Raw genomic sequence first — 27,975 nt, 5'->3', positions numbered from 1 at the left:
AGGAAGGTAAGTTAAAATAGCGAGATACCATTTCACACCTATCATAGATGCTAAAATTTTGAAGTCTGTAGATTAGGTAATTTTTAAAGAAAGAAAAAAAGTCAACTGTGCAGCACTAGTAGTTTATTCCAGTAACAGAAGGTAGCAGGCCTGCAGGGAGCACTTGGGTCTCGGCTGCTCAGTCCAAGTTGTCCAGGAGGCAGCAGCAGCAGAGAGCAGCCCAGCACGCGGCCAGGGCCGCCAGACACCCGGTGTCGTCCGTCTTCCTTTCCTGCTCCACGTACACTGGGGGGCGGGGGCGGGGGCGGGGGCGGGGAGAGAGAGACCCAGTCAGAGGGGACGGTGAGCAGACATGTGCTGTGCTGCTCAAGCACTTAGCACAATCTGTGGAGACCTGTTCGAGGTCTCCCTCTCTCTCCAGACTGTCAGCTCCGTGAAGGCGGAGCCACGCTATCTGGTTCCCTGCTCCATCCCCGCTCCAGTGTCTGGCGCACATCAGGTAGTTTCCTGGATGTGTGAATGAAGGTGACATCTGCTCAGCAGCTGTCAGACCACTGTTTCCTGCCACCTCCCCTTCCCCAAGCTGACTACGAAACCCAACCCAGCACTTTTCTTGACTCATCAAAGTGATTCAGTTTGCAGTGAGGCCTGCCCTACAGCCTGATGTGGCAGGGACTGGCTGAAAGCTTTACACATTATCTCATTTAATCCTCACAACAGCTCTGTTACTATCATTTGTAACTCTCAAAATCTGTTTGCAGGAGTGTGAATTGGTAGAAACCCCTTGGGAGGGGGCGAGGAGGGGCGATGCATACAACTTTGACCCAGAAAACCTGTATCTAGGGTTTTTCTACAGAAATAATTGTCCCGTTGTTCAAAAATATGTGTACATTGTGACTGCTGCTGTATCAAAATAACCCCAAACTAGCAACAACCTTGATGTCTGTCACCTGGAGACTGATTAGGTAAGCTAATGCATACCATAGAATAGAATACTAAATGGCCATTAAAAAGAACGAGATGGTTCTTCCATGTTGCCAGTAAATTAAGCAAGGGATAAAAGGTATATAGCAGTGCATTGTTATTTTTGTACAATTAAAAGGATATATACATACACACATATACATACAGATTTTTGAAAGAATGCAAGAAACATAGATCAGAGTGTGGGAGGGGTGGGAGCTTTTACTCTGCTTTGTATTTTATATTTTTCTCAAATCCAGGCTTGTCCGGTTCCAAAGCCACACTCAAAGCCGCTCGTCTGGGCTTCCCTGGTGGCTCAGTGGTTAAGGATCCGCCTGCCAACGCAGGAGACACGGGTTCAAACCCTGGTCTGGGAAGATCCCACATGCCACGGAGCGGCTAAGCCCGTGCGCCACAACTACTGAGCCTGTGCTCTAGAGCCCGTGAGCCACAACTACTGAGCTCGTGTGCCTAGAGCCCGTGCTCCACAACAAGAGAAGCCACCACAATGAGAAGACCGCGCACTGCAACGAAGAGTAGCCGCCACTCGCCGCAACTAGAGAAAGCCTGCGTGCAGCAACGAAGACCCAACGCAGCCAAAAATAAATAAATAAATTTATAAAAAAAGCCGCTCGTCCAATGTCACTGCCAGGGTCCTGGAGGCAGGAGGGAGGGCTGTCCAGTTTCAGCAGAGTTCGGACCTCTTCTAGCCTCTGCCACAGTGCTAGCTCCAGGGGCTTTCTTTGGGGGCAGCTGGCAACCACTGATCTGGGCTCCCTGGTGGCACTGGCCTCAGTCCTGGATGCCTTCCCCAATGTCACAGTTACCTACTGACAGCCCTTGGCCCAGCTCCCCTAACCTGTGCTCCCAGTTATGTCGCTCCCTTCACGGCCTGTGACCTTCAGTTTCACCCATCAGATTTGCCTTCAATGCAGTTCTGACTCCCCTCAGGCCTTGCTGACTCAGCCCTGGGCACACACTGGGGTTCCTACTGGGCAAACCTGGCAAGCGGCAGCTGTATCAAATCACCACTCCTCCCTGCAAGGAGCTCGGAGACCAGAGGGTCCTCATGCTGGTGCAATTCCTAAGACCGAGCCCCATAAGCCAGAAACACTCCCACGCCAGGTCCCAAACAGCCCCACTTGCCACTCCTTCCCTCTCCAGCGACACGAGCTGGTGGCATTTCCCAAACCAACCCCAGCCTCTTCTCTTCCTCCCCTTTGGGTTTGAGCAGGTAGTCAGAAGCCCACTGGAGCCTGGTCCTGCAGAAAGAGGGCACCGAGGAGCAGGTACAGTGAGTCTAGCCTTTGCAAACCCCTGGGGAGTCCATGGTCTGCCAGGGGCCACCTTCAGGTCCCTCACCCCCCCCCCACCTCGGCTCCCCTCTCTCTGTCACCCATGTGAGTGCCAGCATCATGCCTTTCTCCTCCCACTTCCTCAGCAGAGCCCCACGCTGCTGCTGTCCGCCCTACCAGCCTGTTCCCTCGGCAGCGCTGTCGGCAACTTTAGTGCCTTCGCACCTGACCTTTCCTGAAAGCAGCGCCTGCCCCAGCCCTTGGCTTTCTCTTGACCCCAGCAACACAGTCACTGGGCTCATCCTCCATTCCTTCGTCCTGGAAGTATCCCCTCCACATTTCTGCTGTGCCTCTGGGGCCCTCCAGCAGCACCCCAGAGTGCTGGGACGTGGGATAGATGCCTTCTCACCAAGGCACCTGCCTGCTGCTCCCAGACTCAGCCCTCATCACCCTTTTCTTCACCATCATTGGACTGAAGTCTGTAGATCCCTGCACATCCACAGGCAGAGAACACACTGTGGTCCCATTTCATAGAGGAGGCAACTGCATGAGGGAAGGCTATGTGGTCCGTCCAGAGTCAACCAGAAGGTAGCACTGACACACCAGTTTCCCGGCTTCTCACACGGCACACTCCCACTGTTCTACACCCGCCTGCCCATCGAGTCGCTCCTTTGCTCACAGACATCCAGGCTCCTCCTTCCTACAGTGCTTTCTCCGTGGCCACCTAGACTGTTCAGTCACGCTGCATGGATCCCATGGGCCTGTATCCGGCCACGTTCAGCAACCCCGCTACCGAGCCCTACCTATAAGGGCCTTGGGCACCTCACAGCCAAATTCCCTTGCTTTTGCAAGACTCAGATCGGATCTACCTGCCCCCACGAGTAAGGCTGCTTGTCAGCAGGCACAGCCCAGCCCTGGCTCAGCGAGCGTCATACCACACGAGAGCACCGGAAGGTCTCCTGAAAAGGAGTGGGGCCAATGCCTCCCCTTCACGAGTCAGGAACCCAATTCCAGGCGCGTGCACAGTGTGAAGGCTGGTATTTGGTTAACTAATAATCCAAAGAAAAGTATTCATTCTATGGGCTGAAGTTCCTCTGGGCTTCAAACACGGAGGCCTGTATTTGGTGGCCACAGAACTCTGGTCTCTGTGGAAAGCAGGGTGAGGACAGCTTTGCCGTGAGGAGGCAGGAGCCCACTTAGGGCCGTATTCACGGAGCAGAGAGACAACTGCCTTGAACCCCAGTGATGCTGACAGCTGCAGCGGGCAAGGTGTGTATTAGCACATCCCTCCCGCAGGCAGAGACCGCCTAGCACAGACCCAGCCTGCGCTCTGCGCCCTACCCGACAGCACACAAAAAGACAACCCAGTGCAGGGGCACTGGCTGTGTTCTCAGACAAGCTCGTCCCCATCTGCCCAGCCCTCCCTCCTCCTTGCCAAAGCGGCCCCAGGGGCTCCAACAACTCTTCGCAGGAACCCGAGATTCAGCAGGAGGGGCGGTGGGATGGGTAAGCAGTGGGTTGTCAGCAGAGTCTGGAGATGGGAAGTTTGGAGAGAAGCAGGGAAGAAACCCTTCCCTACCTGATACTGCTGCCCCAATCGAGGTCACAATTCCCAAAGACACACTGCTCCAATCTAGTGGGAGGCACCACAATTAGAATTTAGGAGCACAGATTTTAATAAGCCGTATCAAATTGGATTTAAATATAGGCTCATCTAACTCACTGGCCATGTAGCCTTGGGCAGGTAGCAACCTCTCTTAGCCTCAGCTTCCTGTGCTGTACAATAGGAGTAACGGCAGTAAGCTGTACCCCACAGGCTTGCTGGGAAAATGGAGAGATCAGGCAGGCAAAATGCTGACAGCACAGTGCCTAGCACGTTGTCAAGCATTCAATAAATGCTCACTGGTGTTACTGCTGTTACTCAAATGGGTGACTCTCAGGCAGACCCCTCCCAGGACTGACTAAAGAGCTGGCCTAAACCGGCAGAGGGAAGGGGTGGGGGGCTCACCCGGACTCAGGGGAGAAGCCTCAGAAATAAACAAGAGGCCAGGAGGCAGAGTCATAGGCTGTTCTGGAAGCAAAGGGCCTGCAAGGTCAGCTAGCCCTTCACTGGGCAGAGGCTAACAGGTCCATCGCAAGGGAGGGGTGTGCTCAAAGCCACTATGAGGGGAGGGGCAGATGAAGAGAGCCAGGCCACCTCCAGTGGCGCCACAGCAGGAGGATGGACGACTGCTGGAGGGAGAACTGCCAGCCAACTCCGGGCCCTGCTCTCACCCTAACTGCCCGTGGGCACGCGTGCACGTGCACGTGTGTGTGCGCGCGCGCACGCACACACACACACACACACACACACACACACACAGTCCCTGTCAATTTTCCTTTGGCCTCAACCAACCACATGGTATCAGAGCCCAGGTTCAGGGTCAGGGAGACATGGTTACGTCTTTGGGAAGTGTGACTCTGGAAACCTCAGGCAGAGCCCAGAACAGGGGACGGGGGAGCTGATATACTGAGCCTGGGACAGAAGAGGGACCCGGTTAGCATGGGAACAAACAGGACAACAGCACAAGGGCTATAACCCAAGGACCAGAGACAGACCTGCATCCTGACTGCCAGGCCCATGCCTAGTGACAACCCACCCACCTGCTAAAGACCTGAAGGCTGTGTGGCAGCCTTTCCTGTGTGGCAGGAAAGCCCACAGTGGGTTTCACAGTCCCTCCCAGACCACTTGCAGGTCCTCAGCCTTCCCGTACAGAATGTGACACCTGAGCAGAGATGCCTGCCTGCCTGCCTCCCAGATCCGGCTGTGCACCCTTAACAGCCTCTTCCTTCTCTCCCTGCCAGAGAAGTGGCTCACCTGCCTCTCCTCCAGGTCAGCTCCAGAAACAGCTGCCTGATTCATTCGCTCCCAGGGTTTAGGCCAGAGATCTTGCTCCAGGTTGGGTTACTATGTGAAAGGTTCTTCCACACCTCACACAGATCTTTCAGATCCTCTGAGAAGCATCTAATCTGCTGTCTGGCAAACTCCTCCCTTCATCCTCCAGCATCTAAAACCAAAGCCCAATAAGGCGACCATCAGGGGACTAAAACGGCGGCACAGTTCTAAGCGTGTACTAGTGCCACGTGCCAGAGCAGGAGAAAGCAACAGTCAGCCCCGAGAACAGCAGAAGAGAAACAGCCGCCTTCCTCCTCCTCTGCATCGCTGACAGGACAGGACCCACCACCTGGGGCTCAGCGCATCTCCTCCGAGAAGCCTTCCTGACCTGGCCCAGCCCATCAAGGATCTTTCTGACTCTGAATTGCTGCTATCACACTATCATTACAATCATTCAAAAACCTTAGTCTTAGAAATACCAAGCAGTCCTTAAGAAGAATGCAGCACCAAGACAGAGATGGGCCCGAGGGAAGCCCTTAGATGAAAAGGGGAGGCTACGTGTACAGTACGTGTGGTACAGGGCCCAGAACAGAGCCTGGGGGTAAGAGCAGGAGCCTTTCCCTTTGTAGGCCGGCAATGATTTTTTTACTTGTGGCATTGGAAATGATAAGAAAACAGGACTGCCTCAGAAATGGCTAGTTTATCCTCAGGGTTTCTAAATGCTGTAACTAGACTATGAGGTCCTCAAGTGCAGGGTACAGGTCTTCTCCCTGGGCTCCCATCTCTGCTTCCTAACCCGTCTGACAAATACAGACGGGCGCTGGCCAAAGGAAGTCTCGTCCAGAGGTAGAGAGACCCATGCATGACAGGACACGTGAATCCATCGAAAGCCCATCATCCCCCAGATGGGGCCCCTAGGGCTGGGTCTAAGCTGGTGCAGGGAACACCAGTTCTTGCAGCAATTCCAAATGCCAAGGTATTTCAGAAAAGCATTTTACTCTCCTAGGAAAGAAATGATGTATAATTCTAATAACGTTAAACGTTGTGTAAGAACTGGATGAAACGAAAACAGATGACAAGAACCAGCAGACCTGGGGGGTAACACCACACCTGCCCGAAGCCGCTGCGCGTAGAAGACAAGTGACCTCTACATCCTCAGCTGTCAGTGGGCTCAGGGTTTCGGGTCCCAGGACGGAGCCAGGTCTGGGGACGAGACCGAAAGACCAGCCCGACTTGGGTTAGGAGGGGCAAAGTCATCAAGAGCCTGCACCCCCGGGAAGCAAGCCGGGTGTAATGAGGTACACTGCCTAGTGTCAGTGCCCACCACCGAGTGACAAGGGTGCCTCCACAATCACAAGGAAGTGGCCAGCTAGGTGCAGTCAGTGACAGGTAATGTGTAAAACTGGGGCTGTGAGAGCCTATCAAATATCAAAATGAAGCCTGATGTTATGAGTGACCAGTGGTGGTTATGCTGGAGTCTAAAATTAGGCATTGAGCAAAGCCACCTTTTGGCCTGTGAGTCTAGCCCCCAGTGGAGAAGGGTGAGTCATCAGAAACTGACCTTCAAAAGACACCCTGTTCCTGTGCTTTACAACTCGTACCCAAAAGGATTGAAAGCAGGTGCTGAACAGGTATTTGCACACCCACGTTCGCAGCAGCGTATTCGCCACAGCCAAAAGGTGGAAGCCACCCAAGTGTCCACCGATGGATGAAAGGATAAACAAAACACGGTTTATACCTACGATGGGATAGTCTTCAGCCTTAGAAAGAAATTTTGACATTTGCTACAACACGGGTGAACCTTAAAGACACTTTGCTAAGTGAAGTAAGCCAGCCCCACAAGGACAAATACCGTATGACTCCTGTTACATGAGGTCCCTAGAGCTGCCAAATTCAGAGACAGAAAGTAGAAAGGTGGTTGCCGGGGACTGGAGAGTGGCTTTATTTTTAGTGGGTAAGGAGTTCCAGTTTGGGCTGATGAACGGCGTTGTGGAGATGGACGGTGGTGATGGTTGCACAACAACGTGAATGGACTTAATGCCACCAAACTGTACCCTTAAAAGTGGTTAAAATGATAAACGCTACTTTCTTTCATCCTCCGCTTATTCATGAGGATTCCAGGCATATCAACACCCTGCAGGGAAAGAGATACGGGAGCTTTGCAGGAGGCAAGGCTCTATAGGCTGGTGGCTCAGGGACGTTCTGTCCCAGCAGCTGTTTCAGTTCTCCTGGGTTGGTGGTGTGATTGATCCCGCCTTCCCCCGGGCTGCCCTTGAGGCCAGACGGCTAGACGCCCATCACAGCCATCAAAAAAAGGAGGTCCGCTGTCTGCCAGGTGCCCACCTGCCCTCCAGCCCGAAGACCCCTCCAGACCTCTCCAGCCAGACCTCACAGAGGATGTGCTGGAGGAGAGAGAAGCTGCTGTGGTGGCAGGTACTCTGCTCAGGCTCCCTCCCACCCCACATGCTCACTCCTCATTTCCCTGACACAGCCAACCCTGCAGGGGAGTCCGGGATGAAAGACATGGTGCCTGACTCAGGCAGCTCACAGACACCTTGGAAAGAAGAGCCAAGGACCTATCTGAGGAAGTGCATGGTGACATGCCATACTGGGGGGCGGGGGGACCAATGTTCAAAACTAGAATCCAGAATCAGGACAGGGCCTTTCAGAAGGAGCTAAGGAGAGAGGAATGTCAATCCTACTACTGCCCTGTCCTTGTTTCCCTTCCTTTACAAGAAAATTTAAAGAAACGCTGGCTAGTGAGCAGCTCACCCAGAAACAGGCAGCATTCTAGGTTGGCCCAGGCTGTGCTACAGCCCTGGCTTCTCCTGACCGATAGAGTCATCATGGCCTGACACCCCCTGCCCCAAGGAGGGAGTGGTGGTGACGGTGATGAACTGCACGATCTGTTATTTCATACCCTGCTAAGCAGCAGGGAAGACGCTCGGAACCAGGGAATCACGGAAACAAAGCAAGGAGAAAAAAGGTAGGAGTAGAACAGAAATAGAAGCCTCCAACTCCCACTGTCAGCGGCCCCTGAATATAAGACAACAACTGCCATGATTTTGGATGCTAAACAGAAACAGGAAAATTATTTTTCTGGTTTCAGGCACCGGGTTACAGAAAAAAGTGGGAAGGCTCCTTTGAGGGGAGCTGGCTCTTTGGAATGGGCCCAGATGGGCAGAGATCACCACGGAAGTGGCTGCGGGTTCTTACAATTAGTGCCCCGGCACAGACAGGCACAGGCTGCTCTGCCATCGGCAGTATGAGCCTGACTCACACTGAGTGCCGGCCTCAGGAGCCTCATCCAAATAGGTCTTGCTGCATTTTCTAACAAGGCAAACACCACCGTATCGCGTTTATTGAACACAAAATGTGTCTTTATCTTAGGTATACAGACGACAACTGGCTTCTGCATGTACCAGGTTCCCGAGTTACTCATTAACAGTCCTAGCAGACACATTTATGTAAAACGCCCGAGGTTGTTTTCTTCCTCCTTGGTCAAGCTTAATTTGGCAGACAGTAAAAATAGCTGTATTTTCACCTGAAGGCACCCCAGTTTAGAGCCCTGGTACATGGTGAGCTCTAAGGGACGGACGGGACAGGAGAGCCACTCTCAGTGAGCGTGGTGAGCAGGTGATTCAAGCAAGGCACACCTGATTTGTAACGAGTGCCCCCCACCCCACCCTCTGCCCCCTGAAGCACACCGCCCACCACTTCACAGCACCAAAGGTCATCCTTATAGATCTGGAAAGAACTGTCGGGGCGGGGGGGCCTGGGCTCCACCAAGCAGTCCCCAACAGTCCCTGCTGTTCTGTAACACCGCCGCAAGCCACCCAAAAGTCAACCACCAAGGGTCCTGAAAGCTACCACCACATCCACTGAGATGGGCCATTTGGCAAACGTGAGGCCAGAGACTTCCCCAGGGGAGAAGGGGAGGCGGGGGCCTGGCCTGCAGGGCTGTGACTAGAACTGTTAGGCAGGCAGGGCTGGAGTTCAGGAAGACAACTTCCTTCCATGGTCAACTCTACTAGTTCTAGCCAGCTTGTCACTGAAGCTGAATCCAAAAACAAGTCTCCAACAGCATGACCAACCACCTTGCCAGTGAAACAGGAAGAGACAAGCTAATCCTTGCTATGAAAGGCTGAGGTGGGAAACTAGGTGAGATTAGCCTTGGAGATGGAGAGGGTACGCAGGGAGCCTCCAACACGTCAGGAAGGATGGAAGGCAGCTGACTGCTCCCCATCCACTGAGCGGGGTTCAGCTGCCCAAAGCGGTGGGTTTATTTACAGCCCTGCCAGTTTGGAGAATGGAAGGGCTCTCAGCAAACTCTGAAAGCCCGGCACACTTGGCCTAGGGCTCACTCCTGCCTCCCTGCTGTCGTCCTCAGCCAGGAGCGCCCCTGAAATCACAGCACAAACAGACCCCAGCCTCCTAGCAGCTCGCCAAGAAACACCGTGGAGATGAGGAGAGGTGGCTGTAGAGTCGTATCCCCTGGGGTCCGCTCTCAGTGCCACTTTGAAGGGTGACAACCTCTCCTAGCTTCAGTTTCCTCACTTGTAAGATGGGAATAATAATAGCACCTCTTCCGTCATTGGGTTTTTGGGGACTTAATGAGTTAAGCCACATAGGCCAGTGCCCAGTATACAGCAGACTCTTGGTTTTTGTTAGCTGCCGTTGTTACTCCCAAGACAGAGACCTGAAGGACAGAAGGCAGGACTCCCTAACTGCTGAGACACCTGGAAGCAACATGGGCATTATGTAAGGCTGCTTGCAGAGTCTATAGACAGTTTTTCCTTCTACACAATGAACTGAGGTCTTTTTGAAGAACCAACAAGTGACAGGGAAATAGGGTAAAAGAGGTGTCTGTTTCCCTTAGGTACTGCCGGGCCACCTCCTGAGGATGCCAGGCTGCTGGGCGATGACCCAGGAGGGCCGAGGGCACTGCCCCCAATGAGGCACAACCTCACAGCTGCCCCAGTGATCCGCCCCACCACGGCAGCAGCTGGAGCTGGCGACCACCAAGAATCCTTCTGCCAACCCCTCACCCTCCCTACCCTTCTCCCAGGCCTGCACAGGGGAAAGGTCTTGCTGAGGAATTCCTTTTGCTCTCCAAGACGAATTCTGGTGACCCTTAGCTCCTGATTCTACCTGGATAAAAATGCTGAACAAGCCAGCGTCACTCACCATGTCATGCCCCTAGTCTGGCACAGGGCACTCGGTAGGCCTGGCATATAGGGGACATGGAATGAATGAGTGAACGAATGAATGAGTGAATGAACGATTTGTCTTGCACCTTTCACCTCAGTTGGAAAAGCTGTTTCCAGTCTACCCTGCGAGCAAGCTGCAGATACAGGCTTAGCTGGCTATTCTCTGAAGCAATGGCAAAGCACTATTAAGAAAAAATATGAAGACCCTGTCAGTCTTAAGTTCTTAAGGAAGGGTGTCACTCCCACTTCTGTCAGTTTAAGTCCTTCAAGAGATCTTGGCTCATCCTGAACTTTCCTGAAATGGTTGAGGGCAGTCCCTGGTATCAGGGCCATCACTCTATCCCAGAAGGGATCCATGTGACTAGGAGATCATCTTGGGAAAGAGTGAAGCAAGCAAAAGGAGCTCAGGGGCCCGAGCCTGGCTGGGCCAGGGAGAGTCGGCCCTGCAGCCCCAGAAGACACTTTCTCCAGAGGGCCTTCCTGAGAGCCTTTCCTTCAGATCTGTAGGCCTAGGGTACTGTGACCACAGGCTTGAGGAACTCATGGTTACCCATGGCTGCCCAAGGGTACTTGGACAGGGCTTTTTTGGGGGGAGGGGGCGGGGCCGGAGAATATTGATCCTTTATGAACTACCCATGATACACCTATTCTCAGAAGCAAAAGTCCACTTCTACCCATTAAGAACAACTCGAAAAGAATCTTGCATGCTCCAAAATCCTCCAGGCTGACAAGGTATCCCAGGCTACCAAATGGACTCATTTCAGGGTTAAATGGAAAAGTTCAGAGGGAACCAAGACACTACCAAAAAGTAAGGCTAATGGAAATGGTTTTTTTCCCCTAAGGAAAATGCAATTGAAAAGCACTGAAATCTTTCCTAGGCTATTCTCAATTTATGGTCTTTAAGCAGGTTGTGTCCCTGGGAAAGGTTCTGATGCCTGGGACACCAAGAACAAAGCTTTCCACATCACCGCCACACACACCCAGGTGCAAGCTCTAGGGGAAACGTGTGTGCGTGTGCATGCACTTACTCGTGTGTGGGGCGGCGGTGGGGATGCCCTTCTCCAGCTTCAGAAAGCCTCTAAGGTCTAGGAGGCTGAGGATGCGTAAGGGCACCCTAGGGAGTGAGCCACCTTTTCCAACCAGGATCCTAGCTTGGACATGCAGCACACCACTGATATAATGAGAAAAAAGCCACTGAGACCAGCAGGGGAACAAGGAGGGAAGCAGTACTGTCCTCTCAAAACTAAAAGAGTTACAGCCCTGACGGCACACAGCAGCAAGCTTCCTGGCTGCGAGCTGATAAGGCTTTCCAGAAGAGTGGATAGGAAAGTCGGTATTTCCCGGAGAAGGAAGCCACTCCCTCAGGGAGCCAAGGCAAGTGTCCAACAGCAGAAGGGCAGGGCAGGCTACAAATACCATCACGGTCCACTCACTGGCCGGTCCCAGTGGGTCTCTCAGCCCCGGCCAGACCAGCTCTCAGGGCAGGAAGCCCCCAAGGGCTGCAGCCCCCAGGGTCCAGCCACTGTGGCTGCAGGTTCACTGGGCTTGGGGGCCGGGCTTGCTACACCTGGAATAGTCCATTTCGGTAGAATGCATTTCCCTTAAGCTGTCTGTGGCTCGGCTTCCTCACCTGAAAAACGGAGACAGTAATACCACCGACCTCTTGGGATCGTTATAAAGATTAGATGATTAACACCTTGAAAAGCAGCACAGTGCCAGGCACAAAGTAAACAGATAATACATTATAAGTATTATTGCTGCTGTAAAAAAGATAAATGGCTAGAAGGAAAAGCACTGTATTGTAGAGTGGGGGGGGGGTGCTGGGGGCGCCCAGCATGAAGTCAGCAGTGTGAGACTGACATCTGCAATGGAGACTTCACCGGAAACCACTGATTGCCACCCACAAGACTCACATACTACGGGACCAAGATGCAGCTGAGGGTACACAGATTGATGAATTTAAGATGAAGAAAAAAACCCAAAACACCCAATAACACTTTTACATAGCATTTACATTAGCTGCAAATATATCTCCTGGACAGAGATGAACATACTAGTCAAGTTTCAAAAAGGGCTGCATCATAAAAAACTAAACACAGACCAAAAGATTTATACAAAAATGTTAACTACTGTCTCTGGATAGCAAAAGAATGGGTATCATTTACTTTCTATAAAGAAGAGATATTCCTGTAATTTAAAAAGTAACTCCTGTAATTTAGAATGAAGCCATGTTTTTCTATGTGAGAACCCGGCTGTACCCTAGGAGTAAGTGGCCTGGGATACAGCAGAGCTGCACTAAATCAGGGTTTGGAGAACGCCACTCTTCTGGCCCCTGACCATGCTGGGCGTGGTCCCCACACTGGTGTCAGTGAACGCTGGGCTAAGCCCTCATCTATAGACACCAGCCCTCGCCATCTTCATTGTCAGCATTTTAGTTATGATCGTCCTGTGTTGCGTCCCGCTTTTTGGAGCGTCTCAGCTCCGGGGAGCCACAATGTAAGCAGAATATAGATTTTTCCCCTGCGGCTAACCACACTGACCACGGGGAAGCGGGTGCCCATGGGCGCTGGGCCACAACGGCTGGGGCTGCAGGCAGAGCCACGCGGCCTGTGCTCGGGCCCTGGGCCGGCCTCTCGGCACAGCTAATGCCTCACTGCTACTTGGAAGGACGCATCCTAGTGAAAGTCCCCCGCCACCCTAGGTGACCTCACACACAGGGCGGTCCCAACACCATGGTCCTGGCTCCAATCCTAGAGACGACCTGATCTATCCCAACTGCACCTTCCAGTTTCCCTGGATGCCTTTTACCCAAAGCAGCCTTCCTTTCCTTGCCCACCAAACTAATTTCTTCATTGTTTACATCAACCTAACTTTAAAAAGCTTATGCGAGATGTGAACGAAAGGCATGCAGTACTGGAGCAGAAAACCCGGGCTGCACCTGGGGGCGAGTGGTCTAGGAGCAGGGTAGGACTTCAAACACCCCTGTTTCCTGGGCCAGCCCGGTCCAGCCAACTGAGCACACTTCCCTGACCAGCTGAGTAAACTGGATCTGCAAAGAGCAGCTGCCCTTTCATACTCCATTACCCCTGAGCGCTGGGCAGGCCAAAGCTTTTGAAAAGGCAAAAGAGAGTGTTTTACATGAAGAATTTGACCAAAACAGATTGTGTCTCTACATCCAAGAAGATGGAAAAACCCAAGGCCATCTTTAGGAGCCTTTGGTCCCCCAGTGTCCTCGTGACCAGACTGTCTTCATGTGATGCCAGTTCCCAGACGTAGTGCAGTCACAGGGCGGGGGCCGGGGCACAGGCGCACGGGACTTCATCTAAGCACGGGCCTAGCTAAGCAGATCTATCAAGTTAAAGCCTGAGGTCACAAATACGGGGAATGAGAATCAAAACTGGTGCCAAGAGCCCAGTTCACTCATTAAAGGCCAACCGCATCTGCTTTTGTGAAAAGAAAGGAAAAGAGTTGCAACTGAGTGTCCCAGAGAACACACGTCATACTCAGAGAGCCCACCTCTTTACTGCTGTTAACAATGCATGTTATTATTAATATTACATATATAATATAAAACATTATATAAAAATATTATTAATATTTTGAAGTATTTCAAGGGTATTTCCTAAAGGAATGCAAATGAGCATGAAAGGTAAGAATACAATTTGAACCAGACAGACCTGGGTTCAATTCATGGCTTAGTGAGTTACTCTTTGACTTTAGGCCAGTTAATTCACCTCTCTGAACCTGTGTCCTCATCTCTGAAATAGGAAACCACCAAGACCACTGTATGGATTAAAAAAAATAATGTACACAAAGCACCTGAACAAGATCCAATTAGAAACAGTAACATTTATTTAGTGCTTGGCACTAAATTACACAAGGCATTTCACAATTGTTGAACGAGTGGTGAGATTCCAAAAAGAAAGGAAGACAAAGTTAAAAAAACAAACAAACAAAAAAAACCCTACTCATTCATGGGAGGCCCCATGACACATGGAAACATGTCAGGCTCTGGGTCAGACACCTGGGGAACCACAGGCAAGACATTACAGCCTCTCTAAGACTCAGGTTCCATATGTGTAAGATCTGGGATAACACCACTTACCTGGAAGGACTATTGCAAGAATTGAAGCCATGCCCATAAAGCTCTCAGCCCAAAGCTGGGCACCTCACTAGGTGCTCAATAAATAGTAGTCACTGAGGAGCACAGGCTTTGGGGTTAGATTGGTGGGTTTGAATCTCAGCTCTACCACCTCCTAGCTGTGAGACCATGAACAAGTTTCATGCTTTCTCCGCTTGAGTTCCTTCATCTACATGACGGGGATGAGAAAAGATCGACCTCAGAGAGTTGTTCTCAGGACTAAATGAGTTAACACATAAAAATGTCTGACACACCGTAACCACTTGATAATTATTAGCTCTTTTATTTAACTATTATTTATTAACTATTCGACAATTAATATTAAATGTTCAAAAACTTAGACCACCGGCTTCAAACTCTTCTTGTCCTCCTGGTTTTAATCCAGGAATTGGTATCAAACACCCAGATTCTCCCATCCCACCTGCAGAGAGGCTCAGAAACAAAGCCTGTCTGTCCAGTAAGAGGTCAAGAGGGAATTCTGTATAGCTCCAAGTTCCCGGAGCCTTCTTCCTGGGCAGGTCACCAGACAAAGTCATGAATTTTTCAGCTGCTAATGGAGCTGATTAGGAAGGCCTCTTTCTCCACTGGGCTCAAAAGCCCAACGTACAGTTTTCATTATGAAGACTCTATCGCAGTGGTTCTCAAAGGCAGGTTCTGGGCCCCTAGGGAACATCTGGTAATGTCTGGACAACATTTTTGGTTGTCATAACTGAGCAGATACCACTGGCATTTAGTGGGAAGAGGCCAGAGATGCTGCGAAGCATTGTACAAGGCACAGGACAGTGCCCCACTGCCCCCGCCAAAATTACCCGGCCCAAACGTCAATGTGCCGAGGCTGAGAAACCCTGCCTTATAGGAAATTTGCTTATGACAAAGTAAGTTGGGAGGAAAACAATACACAATGGAATCTACACTACAATGGCAGCCAGGTGCAAATGACACGTGCACGTAAGTAAGACCTGCCTAGGAAATAAGAACACAAAAAAGATTTGAGATGATGGGGTATCTGGACTATGAATGGGAAAACATTTTTTTTTTCTATGAGAGTCGTTACTATGTTTAGGGACCAGACCACTCAATGGAGGCAAAAATGACCCAAAGCTGCATCTCTCAGCTCTGATAATTCACACACCTGTGACTGCCAGTATTGCAACAGTGCTCCACAGTGAATATTCTGCTCAGAACCCAGACCAAAAAATAACGTGAGGGAGCGAAAAGTAGTGCAAAACAGTCTTTTCTGCAAATTCAAACCCAGAGTTTAACACTTGAAAAAGCTTATTCCAGAAACTCACCCTGTCTTCTCTCCTGCATATTTTTTTTAACTTTTTATTTATACTGGAGTATAGTTGGTTAACAATGTTGTGTTAGTTTCAGGTGTACAACACAGTGATTCAGTTATACATATACATGTATCTATTCTTTTTCAAATTCTTTTCTCAACCAGGTTGTTATAAAATATTGAGCAGAGTTCCCTGTGCTATCTTTAAACTTCTCATCTTCAATCACTCAACAAGTAGTTACTGGGGAATCAAGTGGTCAGTCAAATTAGACAAGGTCTCTACTATCAGGATGCTTTCAGACAGTGGTGGAGACCGTAATTCTCTAACTAGAGCCAAGGCTGTAAAATTACAAACCCAAGCGTCCTATGAAGGACAGAAGCTGACCCAGACCGGGGTGGGGGTAAGGTATCACTCAGCATCACTGAAGTGACACAGGAGTGAAATGGGAAGGATTAATAGGTTATTTGTACTGAGTCAAGAGAGGTGTGAATTTTCCAAGCCATACAGAGGAAATACCATTTGCAAAAACCATATGGGAGGAGAGGCCCAGAGAGGCTGAGAAACTGAAACAGAATCTGCTGGCAAGGCTAGACCCTGAAGGACCTCTCAACACCTTTTGGAATGTTGGTCTTTATTCTAAGAATAATAGAAAACCATTAAGGAGGGCAAAAGAAATGTTTGAGCCCTTAACTTGTATAGGTTCTACTCTGGCACGCCCAAGTATTAGGTGAGGAACTGCTTCCACAAAAACCTTTTTATCCTCAGGTAAATCAAAACCTCTGGCCTATCACATAGAAACCCAGGCTGGTAGCAAAGCCTCCACTAAATGGAAGCCAGTAGACCATGACAAAAAGTAAGAAGGAGCAGTTTCCCCTCCAAAGCAAGAATCAGCAAGCTCTAAGCCTGATGGGCCATGAAGGTCCCTGCCCTCCCTGAGATAGGGAAAGGGGGGCCCTGCAGTGCTGAGAGAAACAGCTGGGGTCAGAGCCCTTATCAAGAGCCACACATCCCAGGAGGACCCTATAAGCAGCCCGCCTTCTCCTAGTTGAGGGGCCAAGTTCAGGCTGGATCAGACCACAGGCAACTGTCCCATTTGCCCCCAGTTTCTGCACCTTCATCTAGATAGGCCCTGAGATTTCATGCTTTCTGTAGATCTTTCTGGAAGCACTACTACCTACCAGCTACTGTGCTAGGTCTGGGAACCATATTGTCTCCCTCTCATATCCCTTCCTTACTCATCTTCCTCTTCTTCCTCCCTTTCTAGAGACCTCCCTCCTGTGGCCACTAGGTCTGTCTCTCTTCTCATAGCAAAGAGTCTATGTGACCAGACCTACTTGCTGAGTCAGAAACCACAAGTTTCCCGATTCTGACAGGGCTGGCTGAAGTTTTAAAGATGTTGGCCCAAGCCCATGTGAGACATAAGGGCACTTTTCCAAGGAATTCCATGAAAATGCCCTTTGGGCACTAGAAGATTCAACTGAACGTCCCAGAACGTGTGCTAAGAGATGCAAGAGGAAGGACGAAGGTTAAATGAATTAACTGAACAAAGATCAAGTGAGGATAAGATATAAAGAAGTATTTCACAAGACAGTCAACCCTTGCCATGAAGAAGGCAGAGATCAGGATAAACCAGGAGACCAAGAAGGAAGCAGCACAAGGTAGGCCAAGCGTGGACCTTGGCCAGACTGGAAGGCAGCAACGGGGCAGAGCCCTCGGGCGCTGGCACCTATCCCGGTGGGGGAGCCTCAGGGGCACCGTCATGGAGAACAGGCTCTCAGGTCACACACAGTGTTAGAATGTTTGCTCGCCACTTACTAGCTCTGATCTTGGGCAAACTCTTCTTTAGTAAGACCCACCTCATAGAGCTGTCACGCTAATTAAATGGATATACAGTGTTCAGCACCAGGCGTGACACAGCAAAAACTCAGTTAGTAGCAGCTCCTTGGAGCCACTCCCAGGATTCTGTACAGAGGAGATGAGGAGGAACAGGGACCCAAGGTAAGCCTGGAAGTAGAATGCTGCAAAGACACCTGTGCAGGCAGAGGACATTGAGGGAGGGGACGCTCAGCCAGTCAGCACATGCTTGGAATCGAGTAGTGAACACGACATACAAAAGTCGCTGCCTTCAAGGAGCTTACATTCCAGCAGGAGGAGAAAGGCAGCCAAGGGACATGTGAACAATGTGTTGGCAAGAGAAAAGAGGTGGACATAGTGGGGAGAGTGTGCCAGGCTGGGGTACTTGGTTAAATGGGGCAGAGGGAGAGGGGAGGTGGCTGGAAGGCCTCTCTGACTAGGTGACAGCTGAGCAAGAACCACGAGAGGACACAAGCCCAGTCGACTTCGGAGGAGAGGGAAAGGGAATGGCAAATACCAAGGCCAGGGTGGGAATGGGGCAGCCTGTGAAGGTGGAGCAGTGCATGGAGGCAGCCCGCTCATGGAGGGCCTGGCTGGTCACCCTAAGGACTGACTTTTACTCTGAGTGATGAGGGAAGCTTCTAGAGGGTCTGGGGAGAAAACAGACAGCAGGGGGCAAGAGCAGGAGGAGGGAGACCAGTTATAAGGCTACAAACTGCAGATGACATGACTTTGGAGTTGTCCGTCCCACGGTTGTCTCAGACGGGTGGGGATTCTCAGGGTAGATCAGGAATGACCCTCAGCAACTGGCTTCCCCACCTTTCCCCTGAGGGCTTCCGGTCTTCACCACCCCCATCCAACCACAAGCAAAAATTCAGAAAAGTGGTGTGGGCCAAGGGAGGGTGCTGAGTCCCTGTTGCCCATACACTCTACGTGGTATATGACTTTGTTTACGCTTCGCCACAGTCCTATAATACCAATTTTACAGATAAGGAAACAGAAACTCAGGGAACTGGAGAAACTCCACCTAGATTCCTAAGCCAATGTGGCTTTAGGTGGCCCCAGGCAGTGTCCTTGCTGACACATTCTGTCATCTGATGCCTGGCAGAGAAAGAAGGTACTGAGCTGGACTTTATCTATGCTGAAAAGTCTTCTCGGGGCAATGACGATGCCTGATCAGAGTTTCTGATGAAAAAAAAGCATAAAAGGCTCAAACAAGCCAAGCTGTAATTCCAGACCTCAAGCCAGTTAGCCAGAGAGGCCAGACGGTTAAACTCCTTTCTCGTTTACCCCTGTGCTGAGTGATGAGAGTGGTGTCAGACACCAAAGGGAGTGTGCAGGGGCACCATGCCATGTTACCAGCCGGCACTCTGACTGTGGACTGAGGAAAGGTCGCTCACAGCATCTTGCTGGCTGGCCAGTGACCCGGCAGGGCTCTCCTGGAACAGGTGCTCCCCCCTTTTGCTTCTTCAAATTACAAAGAGCAAGAACAGGGGCACTTTTTTACAGGCCGAGAAATCCGGTTCAAAGGCCAATCAGGCTTCTGAACTCCATGGGGGCATCCCAAGGACTCTGCTGGAGCAGAATTCATTTTATTTTACATCGATACATTGTCAGATATCGGTCCTAACCCAGAAGAATAAAACCGCAGTATCTGGACTCACAAGAGTTAAATAGCAAGGGAAGGGGCTCAAAGGGAAAGGGGACCAGACATGGAGCATGAATTCACAACCACCTTTCGAACTGGTGATATTTCCATCCATCCAGCAAATATTTACTGAGCATATACCACGTGTCAGCACTGTTCTAGGTTCTGTGGAAGCAGAGATGAAGGAGAGAAAAAACCACCTTCAGGAAGCTTACAAGGGGAGGCAGGCACACTCAAAGATCGGGGAGGTTAAACAATCTGCCCAGGTCCTCGTGTTAATAAGGGGATTTGAACGCAGCTTTTATCACACTCCACCTCACCTGTCTACTAGGAAAGTGGTACCCTGTTATAACTACCAGGTTTTTGTGTTTGTTTCGGTGGCTGGGGGCAAGGTGGAGGGAGGAGGTGGAGGGAAGGTGTCTGGGAATTGCTGTGGAATCAGTGCTGGATCTCAGTAGCAGGCCATAAAGAAATGCATTTAGCTTGGAATCAGGACTTACATCCTAGTCAAAACTCGTGGACCCTGGGCAAGTCACTAAACCTCACTGTACTTCAGTTTTAGTATCTCTAAAAAGAGGGATTCGGCCTAGCAAGGAATGGTAAAACGGCCTCATTTTACCTAACAATTCAAGCCTCACTCATAGCGGCTGCCTAGGATCCTTCGGTAAGGAGGATTCTGAAGCCAAATTTGGGGCTGAGCAGCTAGAGCCAGAATTGATGAGTGATGTCTGCCATGAGCTCGGAAGGCTGATCAGCTGAGAGCTCTATAACATTTCGCATGATTTGAGGTATCTGAGTGGGAGCCATTTCAATTTTGGTGAGAGAATTTCTTTCTTTCTTTTTTCTTTTTTTTTTTAAAACATCTTTATTGGAGTATAATTGTTTTACAATAGTGTGTTAGTCTCGGCTTTATAACAAAGTGAATCAGCCATACATATACACATATCCCCATATCCCCTCCCTCTTGCGTCTCCCTCCCTCCCACCCTCCCTATCCCACCGCTCTAGGTGGACACAAAGCACCGAGCTGATCTCCCTGTGCTATGCGGCTGCTTCCCACTAGCTATCTATTTTACATTTGGTAGTGTATATAAGTCCATACCACTTGGTGAGAGAATTTAAAAACCTCGGACTTCATGACTTTCTAACCAATTCACAGAACTTTCCTTTGAAAGACAGATGGCCTATCTTCTGACCTAAGACTGGAGATACTGTTGTGTTTAATTTTCACTTTAAACAGCTTTGTTACTATGGCATATTCATAAGAACCTAGAGTTTTGTTATTTAGAATGCTTCACTGAACATGAGTTCACCCATCACCACTGGGACTTGGGGGCAGAGTTTCTGAAGATCTCCCCACCCATGTGCCGTTTTGCACTGTGGCTTTGTCACCCACCCATCAAGAGTAAAGTCCATTTCCCCTCCCCTTGAATCTCTGCTAGCTAGACCTGTGGCTGCTTTGACAGAGAGTGTGGTGGAAGTGATGTGCTGAGCCTGGGCAGTAAAAAAGCCAGGGAGATCATTACCTTGTAGTTGCAGAAGATTTGGGGAAATCTGGGTGAAAGGTATACAGAATTGTTTGTACTATTTCTGCAAAGCTTTTGTAAGTCTGGAATATTTTCAAAATTAGAAGTAAAAGGAAAAGTTTTTTGTTCGTTTGTTTTTTAAAGGAAAGCCTGGCAGCTGCCACTTTTGCACTCTAACGCCTAAGGAGCCCAGACCTCCTGAGGCTGTCACACTGTGAGGCCCAAGTCAGCCACACTGAGAGGCCACGTGGAAGGAGGGAGAGGGGGAAAAGGGATACTGGATGGGGGATTTTTTTTTTTTTTTTTACACTCAAAAGAACAATTCCTTGTTATGATGAACCAGAAGTACAAGATTTCACTGAAGCTGAAAACAGTTGACAGAATACGACTGAACTTAAATTAACTTCATGGGAAACAAGAGGGTCAAACCAAGCCAGTAAGAGTGGAAAAGCCCAAGCCTGGACGGGACACGCATAAACATAGTAGCTTCTCAGCACGGGCATCACGTGACCCCTCCCAGCAGTGAGACAGACAGCAGTCATGCTCCCATCCCTCTCTCTCTTCCAAAGCACCTGCCAAACCAAACAGCTTCTTCCTCTGTATTATTGGCGTAAGCCAACCCAATAGTGCCCCTTTAGACAACTATAAATATGAAAGCCAAGAAAGAAAGTCTGTAAATCCCATTCAAGGGTAGAAAGTACACATATTCAATGCAGCACACTGGTTATCTCCTATGTTCCAGGCCCAGGGAGCAGAGATAAATCTTTCCTGCCAAGTCCTGCCCAAATTATAGAATCTCTAACGCCAAGATTTGGGGTGATTTACTACATAGCAATAGATAACCAAAACATATGTCAAGCTTCCACCTGCGGCAATAAGTCTTAAGTTCTGGTTTGGCAAGACCTGGCTATCCAAATGGGTCTTTGAACCCAATCCTTGGGCTGACACATGCTCCTTGCCTAAGTGCTTTTGTATCCTGAGTTGCTTTTTATACAGCATCCCTACTCTTATTTCAGTAAGAAATCTCCCTGCATATCTAAGAATATTAGAAGATTCCCCCCCTTTTTTGTAGTAGGGTTTTTGCTCCTTGTGTTGCCTCTGTTCCCTCAGTGTCCCTTTTTCCTGTCTGTTTTGGTCACCATCTATCACCTGGGGCCTTTACTCAGGTCTCCGATGATCCTCTGTTGTTAATATTTAAGGCTGAGATTCTGTCACTTGCAATCTGAAGAGTCTTGACCCACACAAATGGTGGAAACCTAAACTGAAATAGTATGAGCAAGGTTGACTGGAGTCAGACATTAAAGAGGTAAATTAGAGAGAACATGAAACCTAACTGAATTTGGAGAGAGGAGATGCTTTGAAAGAAGTCTGTATGGGGTGCAGCTGCAGCGCTTAGGAGTGGTAAATTCTATGGGAGGTGTGGGATACAGGAGGGAAAGCGTCACAGAAGTGCTGATATTCTGTTTGATCTCTCCGTACAGTTGCGCAGAATGGGAATGAGGAGTAGGGAGTGAAGGGAGCAGCATGGCTGGTTAGAGGCCATCCTCGATGGTGACATCCTTAACTCCAAGCTGAGGTAGTTACTGGATGAGACATCTGGTGGTCTTAGAAGGGGATGGGTATAATTTGCATATGGGAGAGAGGTGAATTGTTAAAAGGAAAGATTGGAGCGTGGTGGACTGTCTACCAAGATGGCCACCAATGATTCCTCTCACTCTGTATTCACATGCTGTTCCTCCTAGTGAGATGGAATCTATTTTACACCAATGTTTATAACAGCCATTATTTATTATTCAAAATAGCTCAAAAGCAGATACCCAAATGTCCATCAACTAATGAACAGATGAATAAAATATGGTATATCCATACAATAAAATGTTATTTGGCAAAGGAATGGAGCACTGATAGTTGCTACAACGTGGCTGAACCTTGAAAACATTACACTAAGTGAAAGAAGCCAGTCATAAGAGAGCGCATATTACATGATTCCATTTATAAGAAAAGTTCAACACAGGCAAATCAATAGAGACAGAAAGTAGATTCGTGTAGGAGGAGAGTTAAGGAAATCGGGAGTGATTGCCAAAGGGTTTCTTTTCGGGGTGATGAAAATCTTCTGGAATTAGACAGTGCTGATGGTCACACAGCTCTGTGAATACACCAAAAACCACTGGATTGGACACTTTAAATGGGAGAATTGTATCGTATGTGAATTCTATCTCAATAAAGCTGTTGCCAAAAATGCAGGAGTGGGGGGAGATGGCATCTATTTCCCCTCCTGCTGAATCTGGCCAGCCTTTGAGCAACAGAATACAGGGTACGTGAGGCGGTGCCAGCTCTGGGCCTAGCCGTTAAAAGCCTGGCAGCTGCTACTTTCACACTCTTGGAAGCTAGTTGCCGTGGAAAGGGAGATGTGTAGAGAGAGGCCTCATGGAGCTATACCCAGGCCTTCGTCACGTGAGCGAGGCAGTCTTGGACATTTCAGCTCCAGCCAAGCTGACAGCTGGATTAAGTCATGCAAGTGACCCCAGGAGAGATCCCCTAAAGCCAACTCACAGAATCATGAGAAATAATAAATCACTGTTGCTTTAAGCCACTGAGTTTCAGGGTGGTATGTTATACAATAAATAACTGAATCACAACCTCTCTGAGCCTCAGATTCCACCTCTATAACATGGGACTAATGCTTCAGGGTCATTATGAAGATTATGCCAGTGAAGCTAATGCCAGTGCAAGAAATACTAGTTGGTATAGCTGTTATTATTATTAAGACTCTCCCCAGGAGATCCTTGACGTATTGCAGGTGTGCTCCCTGGGAAGCCTCATTCCCACAAGCACCTGCTGCTTCCAATCACATGGTTTCCAAAAAGCTGGTTTCCTGAGAAAAACAAAGGCTTAAAAAAAAAAATACAGGGGCTTCCCTGGTGGGGTAGCAATTGAGAGTCCACCTGCCAATGCAAGGGACATGGGTTCGAGCCCTGATCCGGGAGGATCCCATGGGCCACGAAGCAACTAAGCCCATGCGCCACAGCTGCTGAGCCTGCGCTCTGGAGCCCGCGAGCAACAAGTGCTGAGCCCGCATGCCACAACTACTGAGGCCCGTGCTCCTGGAGCCTGTGCTCCGCAATGGGAGAAGCCACCGCAATGAGAAGCCTGCGCATCGCAACGAAGAGTAGCCCCTGCTCGCCACAACTAGAGAAAGCCCGCACACAGCAACGAAGACCCAATGCAGCCAAAAATAAATAAATTAATTTAAAAAATACAATATCTGAAAAAATGAAATTTGAACTAAAAAATAGACTACCAAAGAAGGTTCTGCTTAGATTATCCATCTACCCACCGACCTGTCCATTCAACGCTTTATTAAACTCTTACTAATTACCAGACACCAATTAAGAGTAGCTAAGACCCTAAAACAAATCATTTCCACCCAGGTAGCTGTTAACAGAAGGGACTACACACATGAACTTCAGCTGAGAGATGGCATATGCAGTAGTAGATACATCTAAAATCATCCTGCTAGAGAAAAAAACCCTTAAATTTCTGCAGAGAGCTCAAAGACACATGCTTAGAATACAGGCCCCAAGAATGATTCCGATTGGGGATCCCAGGAGCAATATAAAGAGAAAGAAATGAAAGGGGTCCCTAAAAAGCACATCCCTTAGTGAGAGGGGGGTCAGAGGGTCCCATTCACAGAACCTGGACCCCAGGTTGAGAGAAGAACTTGACCACCTGGCATCCCCTGCCATACCTGGTATAGAACAGGTCTGGGCAGTTAACAATGCACAGGCTGATGACAGAGAGAGAAATCCTGTAGAAAAGGATGGTAAACAGCTTTCAACTGCATTTATGAAATCACTGATAAATTGATAACACTGAAATAAAAAAGCCTTTTAATCCTAAGAAGAATTAAGATATTATTTTTTTTCCCTCAAAAACGCTGATGTAATACTTAAATTACACCAAAGGTAAGAAAGAGGGCCAAACCTGTATTTTCTGCATGAGGGGACAAGGTCCACTGAGCCCAGGAAGCACTTATTCTAGACAAGCTCTATAATGTTCCAAATCCACTGAATGGTAGTTACAGTCAGTATAAACAATACAGGCCCAGAAACGGCCTACAAACCATACAGCAGGAGGGCTATGGGTGAAAGACACAACCTAGGGAGGCACTGGCCTGAATCTATTGTTTAATACAAATGCTGGGCTGACTTTTTTTTCATTGACATATAACATATACTAAAGTGCACAAATATTAAGTGTGTGGCTTGAAAATGTTTATACCCAGATTAAGATAAAAGAACACTCCTAGGGCTTCCCTGGTGGCACAGTGGTTAAGAATCTGCCTGCCAATGTAGGGGACATGGGTTCGAGCCCTGGTCCGGGAAGATCCCTCATGCTGCAGAGCAACTAAGCCCGTGCACCACAACTACTGAGCCTGCGCTCTAGAGCCCGCGAGCCACAACTACTGAAGCCCGTGCGTCTAGAGCCTGTGCTCCGCAAGAAGAGAAGCCACCGCAGTGAGAAGCCCACACACTGCAACGAAGAGTAGCCACCGCTCGCCACAAATAGAGAAAGGCTGCACACAGTAACGAAGACCCAATGCAGCCAAAAACAAAAAACCAAAAAAACTCCTAATACCCCAGAAGTTTCCCTGTGTCCTTCCTAGTCAATAACAAACCCTATCCTAGTCTCCGACACCACAGCCAGGAGTAACCACTATTTTGATCTCCATCACCGTAGATTAGTTAGGCTTAATCTTGAAATGCACAAAAACGGAATCATATATTATGTGGTCTTTTCAGTCGGCCTTCTTTCATTCATCACAGGGTTACCTTGTTTTGAAGCAGAAACCCCAGAAACAGATTTATTTTCAGGAAATCCCCCTCTCACGTCATAGACCTGGATGCCAACTGCTCTGATTTATACTGGTTGCACTTCCTGCAGTCCTCCAAGCACATGTTATAACAATTTATAACAAAACAGAACCTTGGATTGTAAAAGCTTTCCTTCAAGATAAACTAAATCTTTTAAAGCTATTCAAATCTATTCAATCTCAATACAGCCCCTGACTTGACCCCATAAAAGTAAAATCTTTCCCATACTGAGCGCACAATTCCTCTTAAACCTATTTTTCTTCCTTGGCATCCACCCATTTTAAAGAACCCTCAAATTCTGAAATAAATTGAATTGTCAGTTCTGTTACTACTTTTGATTAGTAAGAGGTTAAACTATAGGAAAATCTCTGAGGCAGCCTAAGGCCCTAAATTCAGACAAATGTGTCAGGTCAGAAAAGACAGGAAAGGGACAACAGTACAGCAATAAGATACAGGTACAGATTCCACAGTCAAACTTTCAGGATTCAAATCTGGGGTCTGGCTATTTCTAGTTGGGTGGCGTTGGGCAAGTCGTTACTCCACTATGTGTCTCAATTACTTCACTGTAAAATGGGAATAACTTCATAAGACTGTTGCAAGGATTAAACGTGAATGTATATAAAGCTCTTAGGAGAGCACCTGGCACATAATAAGCACTCGGTAAGAATGAGCTATATTCAAAAGCTGAAAGCTCTAAGATAGCAACTATTCTGCAAACCAAAAGGTTATAAAACAGTCATAACGGTCACCAAGACATGTAGCACAGTGCTTCTCAAGATGTTTCCTTCCTAACCCTTCACAGACTGCTACTTTTTTGTAAAATGCAAGATTCCATGCTCAAATGTCACAGCAATATCAAATTGCTCTCAAAGTTTTAACATTTTTACTCTCACTTTCTGTATTTATCTCATTGCAGCCTGATAGCCGCTCAGGGACTGGCACTTGTCTGCACAGTCAACTTTGAGTAGCACTGTTCCAGCACACAAGAAGGACTCAGAAGCCTGCTGACAACTCAGCTAGCAGGTTAAATAGAATTATGAAAACATATTAGTAAAGAAAACCCACCCCAATAGCAGGGGCAAGAGGATGACTTGAGGGTCAACAAGTTGAGACATAAAACAATCCCAACAGGCTAAACCTGTAAAGCAAAACTGGCTGCCAGAGCAAGAATCCAACTGGTACTTTGCCCCCTCTCACTGCTCGAGGAGATGCCTTCAGAAAACATGTCGGCCAGGAAGTCATCAGCCCCACAGGGGACAAGAGAAAGGAGGCAGAATTGATTCAGCCCTCCCAAGAAAGAAGTCCTTCTCAGGAGTTAGAAGCCACCCTAAGCAGTCACCAAGCTTTGGAAATGTCAACCATGGCAAACAAAGGCCAAAGTTTCTTCTCTGCCAAAGAAAACATGCAAACATTTCCATTGGTGACACTGGACTGCACACATGCACACCTACGTAATACACATACAGTCGTCCCTCGGTATCCACGGAGGATTGGTTTCAGGACCCACATGATACCAAAATCTGCGGTGGCGCAAGTCCCTTATATATAAATACCTTATATGAAAGGTATTTGCATATAACCTACGCACATCCTCCTATATACTTTAAATCATTTCTAGATTATTTATAATACCTAACACAATGTAAATGTCATTTAAATAGTTGTAAATACAACGTGAATGTTATGTAAGTAGTTTCTGGAGCACAGTAAATTCAAGTTTTGCTTTTTAGAACTTTCTGGAATTTTTTTTTCCCCAAATATTTTCAATCTGGTGGTTGGTTGAATCTGTGGGTGCAGAACCTGCAGATATGGAGGACCAACTGTACACATGCCCCATTCACGTCACAGTACCTGTGCTTTTAGGAGGCTCCTGAGGTCCGCCCTGCCAGCCGTACTGTGGGTATCCTTGGTAGGGGTACCCCTGAGGAGGTGGGTAGGGTCCCCCCATAGGTCCTGGAGGGTAGACCTCAGGCCCCATCGGTTGCTGTGGATACGGTGGGTACGGAGCCGTGGGACCGGGCCCTGGATACGGTGGAGGGTTCTCTGGGTTCATCAGGGACCTGCTGAGTACACCTAAGAGACAGACAATGAAAGTTATTTGCATTTAATCTGGGGAAATCGTTAGGATAAAAACTGTAATCATGAGATCGTTTACAAATTGCCTTAAAGATATCTTAAACCTCTTGCACATCTTCAGCTCTGCCCATTTTGTTTCCTTCTCACCATCACAATTGGCAAATATCTTATGTATCTGTTTGCCTTTTGTCTGCCTCCCCCACTAGACTACAGGCTGTGACAGCAGGAATCACA

At 48.7% G+C, this 27,975-nt stretch overlaps 1 protein-coding gene and 1 long non-coding RNA gene across 2 annotated transcripts in view; one reads left to right on the top strand and one right to left on the bottom strand.

Annotated features, from left to right (window-relative positions):
• The window catches only part of PFDN1 (prefoldin subunit 1), a 77,756-nt gene extending 76,183 nt beyond the window's left edge, over positions 1-1,573 (top strand). Inside the window, exon 4 of the mRNA XM_089909366.1 lies at positions 1,224-1,573. Within this exon, the coding sequence (XP_089765492.1) occupies positions 1,224-1,388 (165 nt within the window). The 3' untranslated portion in view covers positions 1,389-1,573. The remainder of the gene's footprint in view (positions 1-1,223) is intronic.
• LOC111182528 (uncharacterized) lies at positions 109-27,633 on the bottom strand. Its single transcript, XR_016392771.1, has 2 exons — positions 27,517-27,633; positions 109-285 (listed from the first exon to the last, which is right to left on the bottom strand). It is a non-coding gene; the product is annotated as an uncharacterized LOC111182528 (long non-coding RNA).
• Between the last annotated feature and the right edge of the window lie 342 nt (positions 27,634-27,975).

Source organism: Delphinapterus leucas, chromosome 3, assembly GCF_059928025.1.
Source record: "Delphinapterus leucas isolate spDelLeu-1000000601 "Yukka" chromosome 3, BTC_Dleu_Yukka2, whole genome shotgun sequence".
NCBI classification, from domain to species: Eukaryota; Metazoa; Chordata; class Mammalia; order Artiodactyla; family Monodontidae; genus Delphinapterus; species Delphinapterus leucas.
This window is presented reverse-complemented; position numbering and strand designations above follow the sequence as displayed.